This window comes from Mastomys coucha, unplaced genomic scaffold (genome assembly GCF_008632895.1).
Source record: "Mastomys coucha isolate ucsf_1 unplaced genomic scaffold, UCSF_Mcou_1 pScaffold15, whole genome shotgun sequence".
Lineage (NCBI taxonomy): Eukaryota > Metazoa > Chordata > Mammalia > Rodentia > Muridae > Mastomys > Mastomys coucha.
The window spans coordinates 110,626,553-110,644,949 of record NW_022196897.1 but is presented as its reverse complement, the minus strand read 5'-3'; the positions used below and the strand labels follow the sequence as shown (position 1 = coordinate 110,644,949).

Below are 18,397 nucleotides of genomic sequence, written 5' to 3'. Positions count from 1 at the left end.
TAATCTGAAAGAACAACCATATTCACTTTAAGATACAGGAGAGACGTCCAAGGTATGATCTCTTTATAGGTTCAGATGCCTTATATAACATACGGCATTGTGGCTATGAGATGATTTAAAATTCACCAGACTTTTTCCTAAGTGTGTTCTTTTTTCTTTTTTTTTACTTTTTTTATTAGATATTTTCTTTATTTACATGTCATATGATATCTCCTTTCCCAGTTTCCCCTCCAAAATAAAAAATAAAATAAAAAACAAAAACAAAAAAACAGAAACAAACCCCTGTTCCCTCCTCCCTCCCCTGCTGGAGATCCCACCCTCTCCTGCTTCCTGGCCCTGGCATTCCCTTACACTGGGGCATAGAACCTTCACAGGACCAAGGGCCTCTCCTCCCATTGATGACCGACTAGGCCATCCTCTTTTATACATATGCTGCTGGAGCCATGAGTCCCCCCCACCCCCCATGTGTACTTTTTGATTGGTGGTTTAATATCCCTGGGAGCTCTGAGGGTACTGGTTAGTTCTTATTGTTGCTTGTCCTAAGGGGCTGCAAACCTTTCAGCTCCTTGGGTCCTTTCTCTAGCTCCTTCATTGGGGACCCTGTACTCAGTCCAATGGATGGCTGTGAGCCTCTACTTCTGTATTAGTCCAGTACTGTCAGAGCCTCTCAGGAGACAGCTATATCAGGCTCCTGTCATCCAGCACTTGCTGGCATCTACAATAGTGTCTGGGTTTGATGATTGAATATGGGAAGGATTCTCAGGTGGAGCAGTCTCTGGATTGTCCTTCCTTCAGTCTCTGCTCCATAGTTTGTCTCTGCAACTCCTTCCATGGGTATTTTGTTCCCCCTTTTAAGAAGGAATGAAGTATCCACATTTTGGTCTTTCTTCTTGAGTTTTTTGTGGTTTGTGGATTGTACTTTGTGTATTCCAATCTTCTGGGCTAATATCCACTTATCAGAGAGTGCATACCATGTGTGTTCTTTTGTGATTGGGCTACCTAAATGTGATCTTTTCTGAAATGTCCCATCAGAAAGTTTGTGTCCATACTGAGTAGTAAAGAGAACTAAGCTAAAATGGAGACCTAAATTCTGTCACTGCCAAATAATTTAATGTGAGACTTTAAAGAGGTTGTTTAGAAAAGCCTCATACCACATCAGATTTTAAATTTAATGGACTTTGAAACACCTCTATAATACTTTTAAAAGCCTGATCCTGTTGGAAAAGGATTCCCCCCCCCCCCAAGTCCACTAGGTGTACCATGACAGTGGAGTCACCTGTCCTCTGAACCCCATGGTTCCTGTTGCCCAAGGTCAGAGGTGAGATAGGACTTATATCCTTCTGATGCCAAAGAAGCAGTGCTTTCCACCACTCACAGAGAAAGGGGTTAATGCACAGTGCGATTTTGCCATCACTGCCTGTTCCTCACCTACATCTTAATAGTACCTAGAGTACTTAGCTCCTACTACAGATGCAGATGCAGTCCAAGGGATTACAGTTCAGGCCAATGAAAAGAGCACCAGTGGGGGCGTCTGCCAGGCTCTCAGGAGGCTGTGCTCTCCCAGCAGGAAAGAGGCACTGCTCTGAGTCTTTGTTCTTTGAGAAAGCTTTTGCCTCTGTAAATTTCATGAGGCTTAAGAGTTCAGATAATCCTCTCAAACTGTAAGCTATCCAAATGTCAGACTCAGAATTACTAAGGCTCCTAACTTCACAAGTTAGAGTCAGCTCTACCTGGAATTAAAACGCACTTTTTTTTTTTTTTCAATCGTCTGTCTCTGAAACATAGTGTAGAACACGGGCAAACATTAGTTCAAGGCAGAGGTAGTGAAAGCAATTTTTAAAAGATAAAAAGCAAATATTTAAAATACTTTTCTAAAACATGGGAAAAATTTTCACTTAAAATGTGTTATAACTCAAAGATGTTAGCATGATGGGGAGATGAGATGTTGGAATTGAATAGTGTACTGGGTTAGCATTTAAATGAAGTGTTCTATAGTTAGCTTACTGGGATTTGGCTGAAGCAAGTGACTGTTGTTGAGACAGGGTTTCTCTGTGTATCCCTGGCTGTCCTGGAACTCACTCTGTAGACCAGGCTGGCCTTGAACTCAGAGATCTGCCTGCCTCTGCCTCCCAGAGTTTAAAGGTGCAAATGACTATTCTTAAAGAGTTTATACCTTCTATGTTGTTATTTTAGAAGAATTTAAAGAAAGTTGTTCAGAGTGATTGAGACACCTGTGACGTAGTAAGAGGATGCCACTTTTATACTGTATTCTGTTTCTGCAGAGATGTGCATTTCATCTCTGTGGACAGGAGCGTAGTTGGTGTGTGTGTTCATGTGTGTACTATAAACATATATTTATATTGAGATCACTTTTTGAACAAAGGTTCCTAAATTGCAGTAGTAAAATAGGGATGTTGATTCAAGAAAGAACCCAAAGGAACTCTAAACAACAGTGTAAAGTTGCCACGTAGGTTATTAAGTAAAGGTTTTATAAGCTTACATCTTGCCTCATGAGACTGTCTGATTTGTTTTTACCCTAAGACGGGCTTCAAGCCGTCATAATGCACCATAGGTTTGGTATTTGCTCCAAGCTCATTTTTTATTGACTTATTTCCCTTCTGCACTTTGATTTTTTCCTGGGCCAAGGAGTCTTAGTAGCCTTCTCGGTATATTCTGTAATAATGAATTCTCAGTGGCTGCTCCCTGTGTGCAATTTACTGTTATTTTTCTTGTGTACATAGGACAGAGATCTTTGAACTAAACTATAATTATCTGTTTCACAGCTGACATACCTGTGGCATACAGATGTTAAGCACTTGTCCAAGAGCTAGGAGCTTGCTGAGTTGGGAGTTGGACCCAGATGTGTCTGTCTCTAAGTTGGACACTTCCAGCCATTCTAGCAATTATGTCACAACATCTTGTGGTCATTGGGTCCCCTTCCAGCCCTCCTGTATGTCATAGACCTTTCATTGAGCACAGGAACATATAGGAGGAAAACACGTAGGAAGGAAAAGCCCCAAGCCAGTAAGACACAGCAATGGGAATATAACTAGCTGCACAAATCAAGCATGGTAGTCGTTGGCATTGCTTCATTTAGCTGGTCTTACTGAAATGACCAGATACATAGAGGCAATTTATCTCTTGTCTTTCTCTTGCACCCACTCCTACTCTTCAGCATCCTCCAAGGCAAGGTCTGATGAGGACAACTGGCATGGATGAGGAGAGTCATATCCTTTGGTTCCCTTGGCTCTAAGGTGACTGACCTCTTTCTTCCCTTTCCAGAGTCCACGTTCTGCTTCTCTCCACAGAAGCCAGGACTTGTCTCCACTTATAATGGTGTGGACAACTATTCTCCCTGCATAATATGGATTAATATATCACTTTAGAACCTTGTCTTTAGGGAGTCTCCTGTAACTCCTCTTGTACCCCAACCTAAATGGAAGAAGAAACAGGATTGGAATCCGAGTCAGAATGAGGAAGAGGGCAGGGCTTACAGATCGGTGGAGAGGGGTGTAGCCAGCATTGCTTTCCTGTCATGATTTCACACAGCTCAAATAATGGCAGACTGTCTCTAGCTGTCCAGGGGAGATAATGCATGCTTTTTCAGGGTTGAAGGGCATAGGGAGTGTATTAGTCAGGGTTCTCTAGAGTCACAGAACTTATGGTAGTCTCTATGTAGTAAAGGGAGGCTGTGTGGTTCTTATGACCCTAAGTAGAGCAGAGAAGAAGAAGTGGAAAATCCTTGCTGGAAGCCTCTAGTGGTTACAGCTATAGGAGAAATTGCCAGCACGCCATAGTTAGAATGAGCAAGAATACTTGTTGACCTAGCTGGGGTCCTGCCATGTTACCAGTAAGAGGCTGTGCTTTCTTCTGCTTCTAACTCTCCCTTGCATGGAGACTGTTCTTGAGGCCCTTACCCTCTTCACCTTGCTGAGGCTTTGCTGCTAACCCCATAGGCTACTGTTGATTGGAGGAGAGAGCGCTATGGTGATGGGGCTATCCTGGGACAGTTCTTCCATCACCATCTTATTGTAGCTAGAGCATATATGCCAACAGGAATTATATGTGACCATTGAATTCCATAGTACTGTACAGGAACTCCAAGTGCATGTTAGGCAAAATGCTAGACCAAGAGGCTAGCCATCACAGAAAATGTTTACAAAATTAATTTATAACCCTTGGTAGGTTTCTGAGAGTTGAAACCTATTTCAGTAAACAGCTCTTGGTTTTCTAATATACTTCATAGTTACAGTGAATACCTCATAGATGTTTTTATCAAAATTTTCAGTGCCCTTGGGCGGAAAATTGCTCACAAAATTGTTCAAATAGAACTGGCCTTCTGAAACAACCATATGATGGTAAATAATCTCTAAAGAGGATGCGTAAAATTACAGTACATAGCCTGGACTGTGAAACACCAGAGAGGGTAAGGATCTGCTCTGCCCCAGCTGTGTGATCTCAGCTGCACTTTCCTCAAAGGAAAGCCAATGTAGTAGTCCCTGGTAAGGTTTTTATGTAGTCGAAGCCACACACACACATATGTATATACACACACATACTCATACACACACACACACATATGCACATGTATGATGTGCTTGGGCTTCCTTGAGTGCATCATGATGGGTATCTGTGAGTAAGGGACCACTCTAGTAGAATGTGGAATATTCATGGGATGTTCTGTGGACTATATTATTACTCATCAGCTGATGGAATGCGTGGAACTTACAACTCTGCGTATCAAGGAGCACAGAGGAAAGGCATGCAGACTCCAGAAGTCAGTGCCTGTGGATGGCGACGGACTGTGCTGATTGATTCTTATTGCTAATATTGCCATTTGAATATGGGTATGGCAGACTTTGAAAGAGGAATGATCAGACTTTGACAGGTGGGTCGAATGAACATTATTTCTACCTTATGTTGTTGGCTGTCATTTTGACATTCAAGGGCTGAGTCAAATCCTACAGCTGAGGAGGATTGGCATCATGTGGCATCCATTGGCATCCACACAGTCCTGATAGCTACCCTGTTAGATTGACAACAGGGATTTTCTTGAGAAGTGCATGTTTGCTGGTGATGTTTCAAGGAAATTCTACAAGTGGTATAGTGGAAGTCATTATGACAGAACCTCTTAATGAAGAATATGTGGAGGGCATGCTCTAACGTCCAGTGCAGTAAGTCATGTTTTTGGCAGGACTGTTTATTTTGTTTTTAACCTTTTACTTCTTACAGGCCAGCTCTGTAAACAGAATCTTGCTGGATCTGTTCTGTCAGCTCAGCTGAATCCCCGAAGCTTACAGTTTTTAGTGAAGTGTGAGCAATCTTTTACATTTTCTGTTTTTCATGTTCTAATTAAATGCGGTCCTGACAAGAGAATGAAAATACTATTAGAGTTGGGATTATAGAAACATACATACATACACACACACACACACACACACACACACACATGTACTTAGTATGTGAGGACTGATCAAGTTTGAAAAATGATTTATTCTATGAAGATGAGTTTGGAGTGCAGGGATAAGTGTGGAAGCGAAACAAGTGAAAAGAAAGAGCGGCTTTTGGGGTGCTACTTAGATCTTTCTGGATAGGTCACAGGTCAGAAAACCAAAGACTTCCTAACTTTAAAATGTTTCAGCTGCAGCACTATGAATGCCTTCAATATAAGTGGAAATGATAAACCATGGAAGCTTATGTCAATGCTAATATCTCTACATACTTTTAAAGTCTTGGGAAAGTTAGTAAGAAAAAATGAGTCAACTTACCCCCCCCAACCAAATGGAGACAAGAAATCACAAAAGCATGTAAGGCTATGATTTTCAATAAATGCATAGAATAGCCACCTTACACATGGGAGAAATAGGAATTTTATAGCATGAGGTTTTAGTTTTATGTAACAAAGATGTTCAAAGTGATACTCATTTCCAGGAATGGACACTGCTGAAGCCTTGGAGGGTGTAATCTGCAAACCCTTGGTGGGATATTTCCGATGACATCTACCATAAGTCTTACATATGCATAGCCCTGTACTTTAATCAGAAAATAATTAGAGAAGTATGCTGAGAATTTATACTCTGGACATAATACTATTTAAAGCAGTTCTTTAAGATTAATAGCTTAAAATGATCATTTTTTTCACTGCATACTGTAGTAAGTAAAGTCCAGTGTTAGGTTCTCGAATGACTCATAGGATTATGAACTCCTATGCTATGATTAGAAATCATGGTTTTGAAGAGACTGGCAATATGGGAAAATTAAAGACCCTTAGTAGGTGAGTGGATGAATGGATGGGTGGATGACAGTAATACTCAAAAGGCTGGCAGAAAAGACTAGCAAAATGCTATGTTTAGGGATCTTTGGGGATCTTCAAGAGATGCAAACTTAGGTGGGTTTACTTTTGTTATTGCACTTCATTAAGCAAAAATAATGTGTTAACATCACCTAACACTAAAACAGCAATGTATTATCAGTATAAAACATAGCTATATAGTACATTTGCATCTACTTAAATAGTACTAATTATGATAAACTTATTATTGAACAGATTGAAGTTTCATTCCTCTGCCATTATAGGTGCTGTAGTTCATAAGCATGCTGCAGCCATACATGAAAGGAAGGAATTAACTTGGCTTGCATTCCAGCAGGGTCAGGGGGTAGGAGGATGGGAAAGAAGGGAGTTTAAACTCAATACGTGTGTGTGTGTGTGTGTGTGTGTGTGTGTGTGTGTGTGTGTGTGTGTTGTGTGTGCGCGTACGTGTGCGTGTTGTGTATGTGTGTAGGATTTGCATGTGTATATGTGTGTGCATGTTTGTGGAGAGGCATGTGTGTGTGTGCATATGTGTGTGTGGATGTGTGCGTGTTGTGTATGTGTGTAGGATTTGCATGTGTATATGTGTGTGCATGTTTGTGGAGAGGTGTGTGTGTGTTTGTGTGTGCATATGTGTGTGTGTGTGTGTGTGTGTGTGTGTAGGTGTGCATGTGTGCATGTGGGATGGAGTTAAGGGTGCTGCTGTTCTGTCCTCTGTAGTCTTGTGAAAGGACACAGCCAGCCCTTACCTTTGATTTTGCTGTGAAATGAAGATCCTCAGTGGTTTACTCAGCTTTGAGAGAGGCTGCAGACTTTGGTAGTTCTGCATAGATAGATAGCTATCATTTTTCCTTGTGTTAGGAGCCAGTGCATCCACAAAGGCCTATACTCAGAGTTCTGGGAAATCTACAGTGCTTTGAGTATCTGAGCTTATTTTCAGAAATTACTAACTCTTAGCACCCAGGTTACTATTATCTGACAGCTAAGGTCCCTTTACAGGAGTTTAGAATTTATTTATTTATTGGCTCATGAATTTCAGTTCTCTTAACTGCAGGATGCCAGTCAAGGAGTAGAGAGAGAGGAGGTCCTTGGCCACATCTGCTTCTCCTCCACTCTCAGAGCCCGAGTGAAAGGGTTTGAAAGAGAAAACAGTGAGGACCAGGCACCCAGTGTGTCAGGGGCACATCAAGGACACTGGTGCAAAATCTCGGGGCTGTTCCTTAAGAGCCACGGAGGTGCTGGAACAAAAGGAAGCCTCTGGAAGCAAGCAGTGTGTAATAACAACTGAGAGACCGGCTTCTGCCTGGACTCCCAGGATGAAGCCCACAGCACCCCAGGACAGACATGTGTGCTCTGCCACCAGCGGAGGTGGACAGATCTGTGTGACAGCTCTTCTGCAAGGTCACAGGAGACCAACTTCCTAGTAACTTACAGTCACTGATGATTTCCAGGGAGGGCAAGAAGTACTTGTCACAGACGATAGAGATGGCCATGAACATGTAGAGGATAATGAGGAAGTAGATTACGATGCCTCCATCTGCGCTCTCCTGCTTGGTGAAGAAGCCATCGGGAAAGTCAGACGCTGGAGACCCAGCACACTGTGTGCTGTTTCCTGCCGAGGGAAAGGAAAAGAACACAAGATGTTGGAGTCACACTTCTCAGGCCCACAAAACCAAAACTGGGGTCTTTGGGAGGAATATGGAGACGTTGGTGGAAATACGAGTGTGATACAAAGCCTTAGATAGCCTTTGAACGAAATTATTTCATGAAACAAGCCGATAGAAGAGGATTGGAGGGAGGAATTATCACAGCGCCTCTGTGCTTCTAAACGGGAAGAATGTTCTGATAATCTCTCCAACCATAAGAAGTGCAGCCCTGCCCACCTCTTGGTCTCTGAACTACTGCAGAATGTTCTTGAGAGTCAGCACTGGCTGATCAAGAGTGTTTCCCATCCTCTGCAGGCTAGGAAGCAGAGCGGATACAGCCTCAGACGGGGATGGGACCGGGCATGGCCATCCCCCTCTCCATCCCATATCTGGGTGTGCGACTGGGGTGTCTGGATCCACTGTCACCTACCTGTGGCCCTTGGGAGGCGCGGGGGCAGGGAGACACCACGGATAGGCAGGTATTCAGAGACCCAGAAGATCCCCAGCAGCAGGACCCTCCTTGTCCAAGTTGGGCCCCATTTTGTCTGCATTTCCAGCGTCCTCTTTGCAGTGTGTGGTTCAGGAAGGGAGCAAGGGAGACTTATGCTGAATCATGTGAGGAGTCTCCTTCCTCCCCCAGTGCCTGCGGGGGGAGGGGAGGTCACAGCTTGGGAGGCCAGCAAGGGAGACAGCCTAGCTTCCCTGATCAGGAGATCCAAGTCCTAGGGAGGTTGGAGGAGTTGGGGAGGGGCGCAGATAAACCCGACTACAGCTGTTTCCATGCCAGACTTGATGGCAGGCCCAGGCAGCCTGCAACAGTGCTCATGCCGGATCTCTTTAATATCTTCACACTGACACTGCCTTTGACTTCCTCCACATTTGTGAGGACCTGGGTTTGCTTGATGCTGCCCCCCACCACCTGCTTGCCCCCCTCTTTCCCAATAGCCGTTGTTTCTAGGAATTATTTGAGCATGTATGTATGTACTCTCTGCCTACCATGGCACAGTTTGTAGTTTTATTTGGGTTGCTCATGTTCATCTACAGTTAGAGCTAGAGACAGAAAGGTCAATTAGAAGGTGACTGTAACAGTTGAACTGGGAAATGAGGGCCACATGAGTGAAGGCGGCAGCGATGGGGATTGAGAGCCGCCCACAGCGCCACGAGCTATTAAAGAGACAGAATGGATGCTGTTTGATCATAGATCAGCTGTGCTTTTTGCCAGAAGGAGCTGTATAAAATGCTAATTGGACAAGGCAGACAGCATTCGAATACATTCTGTAGCTTGCCAAGATCCCGAAAACCTGTGGCTATGGAGCAACCTGTGGCTGATGGCACAGAGTCTGAAGGAGACCACAAGGATTGAGTACTATAATGTTTATTAGCTGTGTGACCTTAGGCAAAGCACTTAACCTCTCTGTTCCTCCCTTCCACTATCTATAAGGCAGGGATCACCTTTATTTTGGTTTTGTGTGTACTACATGACAAATGTAACCTTTTGAGGACAGTCTCTTCCATGGGGCCATCGTTCTGTTAATCTGTCATCTGTCTATCATCATTTATTCCCTGGATTGAGATTAAAAACTGCCATGAAGAAATTCTGTAGCTTTGCAACTGTTATGATTCCTTTGCTTTGTTTATAAAATTGATGTGACAGGAATGTATTATATGCACGTATGCAATGGTCAAATAATAAATGAACTGATAAACTTTAAAAATCAAGGTGCCAAGCCTTTGATGTAGAAACTGGTGCATCTGGTGTAAAAGAACGAGCAGCTTCTAGCTGTTCATGAACTTGTGCCATTTAAAAAACACCCCAGCTCGGATGTCTGGCTGGAATCCTTCCTGGTGCAAACTCCTCTGATACTCAGCTCTCCTGATGTGCCCTGTGATGCTGAGGCTGGGACACTGAGTCACCTGAATATAAACTAGAAGAGCCTGTTCTCAGCAAGTGGAGCAGAGCGGCCTGTGGAATCTCAGAATTAGCGCCAGGGAAATGGGCCACTGGGTGCTGACTGCTTTGTGAGCTCCCCCCTCCAAACCCAGTGCACAAACCAGTTAGCACACCAAAAGCACCGCTCGCAGCTGAAGTGTCAGCAACAGCAGAAGCAAACATAGATTTTTCTACCCAAGTCAAACAAGCTAAAAAAGGAAGCAAGTACCCAAAGGTACAAGCCCATGCTGGACACAGAGCAAAAGCTGCAGCACATAGTAGGCCCACAGGGAACACTAGTTGGTGGATTAAAGAGCAGTGATTCTTAGAAACTGGTCCCTGAAACGTGCAAGTGTCCAATCTAAATAAAGTAGCCTATTAAACATGAATCTACCAAGAAAAAAAGAAAAAGACATGGGTAGGTAGATTTGTTTTAAGATTTATTGTTCCCTTCGGATCAGTCTTAAAATCTGTGAAACAAACCACAGATAAAGCCACACAAGGTAGGTGTACAGCTTTTGTTATTACATATGACGAAGATCCATGTAAACACCCAGGGTTAAGAAATAGAACTTTACAGCCACCCTGGGTGCCTCTGTGCACCTCAACTTGTGTTTTGCAAAGGAAACCACCCTCCTGGCCTGGACACTGGTTACTTGAGTGTGCATTTGGTCAGCAATATACGGCCTCTCACTGGGGACATCTTCAGTCTAGTCTTTCTCTCTGTGCTATTTGATCTGGTGGCCTCTTCCCTCATTCTTACAGCTAACTGATCAGTCCCCCACTGTCCTGATTCCTACATCCTTGTGGGATCCTTCAGATTGTCGCCGAGTTTTCTACATTGCTGCAGCTCGGTGGGGAGGCTTCCTCACACTCAGACCCATTGTCCAGGCAGATTGGAGGTGGGGTGTTCTCAGGAAACACATCCGGTCTGCTGTCTGTCTCTGCGATGTGAGCAGCCTGCTCCCGCTCAGGATTCTTTGGAGTCTGCAGGCTTTCGAGTGCTACAATGTTGCTTCTTGGCACATTTACAGAGACAGTTTCTACCACCTACTTTCGGTACCCAAAGGAGAGCAGTTCAAGATGAAGCATGCATGATTCTTTCCCATTAGCCACTGTTTCCCATAGGGAGTTATCTTCCTCCAAAATAGTCAATTAGATTAAGCATGATTTGAATTAGCTAATTTATATCTGCCCAACTGCACTGGCTGTTCCTCTTGAAGGCCAAATTGTCTCAGCTCAGGCAACCTCTTCACCATGTCTTGTGAGAGTCCTGACATGGTCTTGACTCTGTTCCATAGCTTCCTCACCAACCGTTAGAAACAGATGCTCCAGGCTTGCCTTAGAGATTAGCCCTTTCCTTCAAAATGCTTCTTTACTTAAAAAAAAAAAAAATGCATTTCAAGGCCACAGGCTAATGAGATGCTAGATGCCACCAACTATGATCACCTGAGTTTGATCCCTGGGAGCTATATCGTGGAAGAGACTTTACTCCCACATGTTGTCTGCTGACTGCCACATGTGCATTATGGTACAGGCATGCACACATAAATAAATGCTAGTAAAGCAATTCAAGAAGCACCACAAGACTGCAGTCTAACCGTGTATGTTAGAGACAATTAATTGCTATTTTGTTTCCAATCTCTCTTCTTTCTCTCTCTGGCTCTCTCTGTATGTCTCTTTCCTTCCCTCCCTCTCCCTTCGCCCCCCCTCTCACTTGTGCTCTCTCTGTCTCTCTCCATCACACACACACACACATACACACACACACACACACACAAGCAAATTCATGGTTTTTGGGACACAGGCCTAACTATGTAGCCTAGCCTGGCTTGTCACTGGTCATGTAGCCCAGGTTGGCCTGGCATCCATGACCTTCCTCCCTTATCTGGTGGCTTCACAGATACAGTTCTGACAACTTTGCTTCCTAATAAGGTAATTTGAGGCTCCCCATGACACCCCTCTTCAGTTCACAACTAAGACTGTAAATTGAGCCTTTCTTGCTCTTAGCTGCACCCCCTTCTGTCATGTCCAGGGAACTCTTTCTTATGAACCCAGAGAATAATGGAATTAGAATGGCCTCATGCTTCCACGAGAGAGTCTCAACGTAATAATTCGGCCAGAAATGGCATCGATGGAGCAGCTGATCCGCTCATGCCCTCTACTTTCCCTCAGTTCTGTTAGCCCCACCTCCCACTTTATCTGCATAGCTTGAGCATACAGCATTACCTCTGTCATTCCCAGCAGTCCCCCATATTGGTCCTGGACTCACAATTGTGCTTGTTTGATGCTTGGCTAATGTTCCTTTAATTATCTGGTGCTAGAGACTTATTTCCCTGATTTCTTGGAAGGATATATGGAATGATAATCTTTGAGTTTTTCCATGCTGATAATTTTTTCAAAAGATTCCTTACTTTCTTTTTTTTTTAATTGAAAATGGATTCTTCTCCCATACAACACATTCTTACCCGTTTCCCACACCCTCCATGACTCCTAGCTTCCCCGACTTCCCATGTCCCCCAGATCCACTCCCCTTCATTTGCTTCTCAGAAACCAAGCCGACCTCCAAGACAGAGGATGAAACAAGGCACAAGACGACACAGCAAAAGCCCTCATACTGAGGCTGGACAAGGCGACTCAGTAGGGAGAAGGGTCCAGGAGCAGCGCTGCTGGACAGGAGCCACTCGCTCGCACCACTCCCTTGGCTATCTTAAATATGTCTCCTCACCTACTCACCCCTCCTGCCTCAGTCTCCCTGGCCTTGTATCTCTCTTCACTCATTTTGCTTACTTCATCTTCTCCTCTCCACTTTCCTTAAGTTATTGGTGGATGTCATCTGTTGTGTCTCCCTCTGCTTTAAGAGTCTCTGTTTGAAGTTCCTCCTTTCTGTAACACCTAATTTCGGAGGGTTTTTGTTTTTTGTTTTTTGTTTTTCCTCTTTCACTCTGGTTTATGTTCTCCGTGTCCTCTGAATTCCTTGGTGTCTTAGAGTGCAGACCCCGCAGCCATGGCTGTCCCAGGGAGTGTCTCTAGCTTGTTTGGAGGGATGTTGCTTAGTTCTTACTCTCGTACCGTTTTGTGGGATTTTGCCCATTCTGATTTTAACACAGAATTAAGTTTTCCTGGGTGTATAACGGAATGTCCTTGTTCAGCCTAGCGTTTCTTTTCCTTTCTTCTTTTTTTTTTAATTATTGTTCTCTTATTTTTTTGTGTTTTATTAGATATTTTCTTTATTTACATGTCATATGATTTCTCCTTTCCCAGTTCCCCCTCAAAAAAAACCCGACCCTCCCAAGCCCCCAAAAAACAACAAGAAAAAACCCCTGTTGCCTCCCCCCTCCCCCTGCTTGCCACCCTACCCTCTCCCACTTATTGGCCTTGGCATTCCCCTGCACTGGGGCACAGAACCTTTACAGGGCCAAGGGCCTCTCCTCCCATTGATGATCGACTTTGCAATCCTCTACTATACACATGCTGCCAGAACAATCAGTCCCACCATGTATAGTCCTTGGTTGGTGGTTGAGTCCCTGGGAGCTCTGAGGGTACTAGTCAGTTCATATTGTTCGTCCTAAGGGGCTGCAAACCCTTCAGCTCCTTTGGTCCTTTCTCTGACTCCTTCATTGGGGACCCTGTACTCAGTTCAATGGATCAACCTGGTGTTTCTTAATTCACGGAGCTCCTTTGTCCATTGTTTTCTTGGCAAGCTTATCTTATTTTGAGCCTGAGTCTCCGAAGCCCACGCTGTCCCTGAACTTGCTGTAGCAGAGGATGACTTTGGACTTCTGCTCCTGTGCTTCCACCTTCTGAGTTCCAGGATTCTGCTAGGCATATGCTCGGATCCTCTTTCCCCAGCTAGTGGCACTATTTGGGAAGCTTCTGCAATCTCTTGGGGGGGGGGGAGCAGAGCCTTGCTGGAGGATGTGCATTATTGGGGATCAACTTTGAGATTTTATAGTCATTCTCCATCTCTGCTTCCTGTGCATGCATGCTGTGCGATCCACCAGCCTTCCTGTGCATGCGTGTTGTGTGATCCACCAGCATCTGTTTCTGCCACCCCTTCCAGGAACTGTAATCTACAGTGAACCCCCTTTCTCTTAAAGTTAGTGTATTTTATCACAACGACAGAAATGAATAATGCAGAAGGTTACTTTATTTTGATCAAGTTGTAAAGGGGGAGGCCATTTTTCATTTGTAAGAAAGCCACTAATATTCAGTGTTCTCTGCTCACTGATAAATTTCAGATAGTAGTTCTGGGTCCCTTGCATTCACTGATGCAGACAACCATTTGTGCTTGGTGTCAAAGCCAATGGTTGCCTGTTAAACACTGGTTCCTCAAGAGAAGTACCCATGATTTTGAAAATCATTGATAAAGGGCATAAGCGTGATGATTAAAATAAAATCTTCAGGTAATATTGGGGAGATGGAGAATTACTGGGGTGTATGTACCAATCTGTGCTTTATAGGTGATGATGGATCAGTTACCTAAAATCTGAGGGTACATACATCTCATGTGACAGTCAAGATGTGGGTTGAACAAGGCCTAATGCCACCATGCACGAAAACAAACAAACAAACCAACAAACCCTATGTTGAGCTCCATAGGGATGAGTCTCCTCAGGGCAGGGCTCTATTTGCTTGAATTCCTACAGCTCTTCTGTGTTCAGTGTGGTGCCTTGCCCTTGTGAGTGAGCAAGTGAGTGTACAGATGGATGGAGTGAATGACATATTCTTTTGTCACTGGCTCTCCTAGGAAACACCTACAGGACCTGTAGGAACACATCGGGTCATTTCACTGTCATTTATCTGATATAAAATGCCATCAACACAGACTCCAAGTAGTTGTCTGGGATGCCCCCTAACTCGGTGGCTCCCACAGCTCTTCAGCTCCACCTGCTGATGCATTCAGTAGGCACTGGGCTTTGTGGTGGAGGGAGAGCCGACTCCTATGGAAGAAAGGTTAGTGTGTTGGTCACCCTGCTTTTATTACCTGCACAGTCGTCTCTGAAATGAAGGTTTTCATAGGCTGCCCTGTGACAGAGAGGGCTGAAGAAGACAAAGCACGTGGCGGCTAAGGCTGTGCCCATGTTCTACCTAGCTTGTCAGCAGCTCTTTTTTATTCCCTAATTCCTGGTTAGTATAGATACTATGCTTGTGTAAAAGGGCACGCATTCTTTTCTAATTGTCATTTGCTGTTTAAGCACAGAGTCAAGTCCGTCTGCAGCATTTAATGTATAGAGTGATTGCCACCATTGTCACAAACAGCCTGAGAGGACGGATGTGGAGTGAGCAGAGTGTAAAAGCATCACTCTCTGGAGGCTTCTCTGTCCCCTCAGCTACACTCCCGTAGTTCTTTCTCTTGTGTTCTTCATTAGGAAGCAGCCTGGGTTTCAGCATGCAGAGGAGCTTGGGACCTGACCTCTCAGGGTCTTCGATTTTTGTGCTATTGCTACCTTGAGCCACAGACAAAGATGGAAGTAAGGCAGCACTCTATTGGGTATTTCAGTCACCTTCCACAGACTCCCAACCCCCGCCCCCGCTGCCAGCCCCATGCTTAGTGAGCTAGCCTGCAAACCCACAAACACTGAGCATCAAAACCAAGATTGGGCCCTGACCTTGGGCATAGGTAAGGATCTGTAGTTTGCAACTCAGTTCATATGGGTTTTATTGCTGTGTCTTCGTGCTGTGGGTAGTGCTTAACTCAGAGACTCACATCTGGTTAAAGCATCAGTGCTCAGTTATAAGTGAGATGGCTGCAGCACCCCCAAGGCTCAGGGACTGTCACTCAGGAGGGAGCGGAAAGGATGGTAAGAGCCAGAGGTCAGGTCAGGGAGGACTGAGATGAAGCAGCATTTTTTGGACGCAACAGCAGACATGACAGGATCATTGGCAGCACCCACAAGTTTGCTCACAGCAGCTGCAGCCTCCTGCACGAGATCAAATCCGTCGACATGCTAGCATGCAGTTGGAAGAAGTTCATGCAGCCCTCACCTCTGAGGAGTTGTAGACAGTTGATGAGTTCTGGGGGAGGGACAGACAGCTTTCTTTAAGGGTGCTGCCCCCACAGTAAGGTCAATCATACTCCAGTGAGTGGATGGATACACGGGAGTAACTGGGCGGCACAGGTTGGACTTGCTGGATGGCTGAACCCAAAAAGGGGGCCCAAAGTTGAGGAGGTAGGGAGCTGAGGGCACATCTGGGAGGAGAATGAATAATATCAAGAGAGCAAGGAGGATGAATTTGATCAAGATGCACGCTGCAAAATTCTTAAAGAGTTAATAGGAATCCTGAAGAGTAACAGTAATTGTATGAAAGGGAAGGTGTATTAGTAGGGTTAGGAGGAAGGCCAGGGTGTGGGGGGCACAGTAATCAGAATGCACTGCCTTCATGTGTAAGACTGTCAAAAACTCAACAAAAGTTCAAACAACAACAACAACAACCTTCGAGTAAACCAAAGCAACCACCCTTAGGGTTCCAGGCCTTCGCAAAACTTAAACTCTCTCCTTTCTCTTTCACTGTAGGGCACATGCCTGACTTACTGGAGAACTATTCCAATTTTGTATATCATGTATTATTTAAAATAAACAACATGACACTGGAGAGATGATGGCTCAGTGGTTAAGATCACTGGCTGCTCTTCCAGAGGACCAGGGTTCAATTCCCAGTACCCATGTGGTAGCTAACAACTATCTAGATCTCCAGTTGCTGGGGTTCTGATGGGGATGCCAGCGCTGCACACCCGTGGTACACAGATGTATGTGCAGATTTAACACATTTAAAAAAATAAACGTTTTTGAGCTGAAATAATTCTAGAATTATCAGAACCCAGTTGAATGCACCCTTCACACCCTCTCTGAAGGAGTGCACGGGACAGTACATTTTTGCGCTCGGTGATTACTGGGAGTTGGCTAGTAGCCTAGCTCTCAGTGAAACAAAATGTGCTGGACAGAAAACTTCAGCGAGGGAAAAATCAGCAGATTTTGTTAGCTGTATTTAAATTGAGTGAAACTTGACATTCTCGCTACTTGTTACTCTCATTTCTTCTGTGCTCATCTAGCAATCTCAGCTCTCAGGGATCCGGCAATGCCCTCCTAGGGCTTCAGTAGTTGGTGGTTTAATGAGTGATCTGGAGAAAGGCTGTCTCTAGCGTGGCTTTATCACTTCCCCCTCCGTCTCTGCTTTGCTGTGAGTCCAGAGGAGGGGTGGGGACTCTGAGGGGAGCTGGTGTGTGCAGACTTATTTTCTTTGCTTTAATATAATAACACCCTCAGGGTCTAAGTTAGCACAATCTTTTTTTTTTTTTTTTCCTCTAGTCGCTGTGTGCAGGCCACTGTTTGAAGGCTGCCGTGTGAAGAAGACCGTGTGAAGGCTGCAGTTCCCACGAGGGGAGATTGATACACCTTGTGCTCAGGAGGAAGGAGTTTGGTAGGGATTCTTCAGAATTTTCTGGGCGTGGAAGTTCTCCTCTTGGCTTGGAAATCAAAAGTCATCCGGCTCATCCTGGCTGAAAAGAAGAGATTCTGTTCCTGAAAGGAGAAACCCAGTTCAGGCTTTGTCCTCTCCATGTGGCTCCGGCTCTGCAGGTTCTTCTACTTCTTGAAGGCCTTTCCTAGCCATCAGCTGTGGGTCAGCCTCGTGTCTGTTGTTTTGGGGTGGGAAGCATGGCGTTAGAGGAGAAGAGACTTGACTGGAGACAGCAACTCTGTGACCAGTGCGCCAGGCCTTGTGGGCCAACCCTGTTCTCAGAATGGAGTTATAGATAAAAACAAAAGGAAACAAAACAAAACAAACACCCAACCTCCTGAATGCGTTATCGGAAGTCTGAAAGGAAAGCCCTTGCATTCCATGCTGCTAACGTGCCATCTGGCTATCCAGACTTGAACCAAGTTCCGTTTTTAGAACATGAAGACACAACATGCCTTCCCTTTGTGCCCCTTCCCTCGTCTACCCATTTCTTCAAGCTAGGAGGGTTTGGAAGAGTAGATTTATAAACGAGAGCCGTCCTCACACCTTGAAGGAATGCAGTCCCAGAAGCCAGATGTACAAGTAACACATGGACTCCAGCATTCAAGCCTTTCAGGGAAGGTCTTAGCTGCAGAAGGCTACCCTGCCTGAGGTCGTGCCAGCACAGGCAACTGTAGCCAGGGGCATAAAGTCTGGCCATCTCTGCTTAAAACGGACAACCCTATTTAAGTGGGATGGTTGAAACAGAAGGACTCCCTGCTGGCTTGGCTGAAGCTAAGATTCCTTTGTTTCCCCTTTATTTCACAAGAGATAAACCCTGGTAGATGTCCCATCCCCCAGTGTACCTCAGGGACAACTTCTGAAGAGTCACTTCAGTGATGGACACTAGCCTTTCTGAGTTGTATACAGGTCAGCGCTTGGAACTCCAGACTTCTCTTCATAAGCAATGAATTTTAGAAGCCACAGATGCGATTGATTCAATGGGTGGTAGCCATAAGGCAAAGGGAAATGAAGACAAGGGCAGAAAGTGAATAAAAACATTATACCCAA

The 18,397-nt window shown here is 44.8% G+C and overlaps 1 protein-coding gene and 1 long non-coding RNA gene across 2 annotated transcripts in view; one reads left to right on the top strand and one right to left on the bottom strand.

Moving 5' to 3' along the window:
* Nucleotides 1-8,661, bottom strand: part of Slc24a5 (solute carrier family 24 member 5) — a 21,389-nt gene extending 12,728 nt beyond the window's left edge. Inside the window, exons 1-2 of the mRNA XM_031371744.1 lie at nt 8,387-8,661; nt 7,743-7,922 (exon numbers count right to left, since the gene is read on the bottom strand). Of these exons, the coding sequence (XP_031227604.1) occupies nt 7,743-7,922; nt 8,387-8,507 (301 nt within the window). The 5' untranslated portion in view covers nt 8,508-8,661. The remainder of the gene's footprint in view (nt 1-7,742; nt 7,923-8,386) is intronic.
* On the top strand, nt 3,861-18,397 carry LOC116090842. The gene is made up of 2 exons (XR_004118832.1): nt 3,861-4,888; nt 17,197-18,397. It is a non-coding gene; the product is annotated as an uncharacterized LOC116090842 (long non-coding RNA).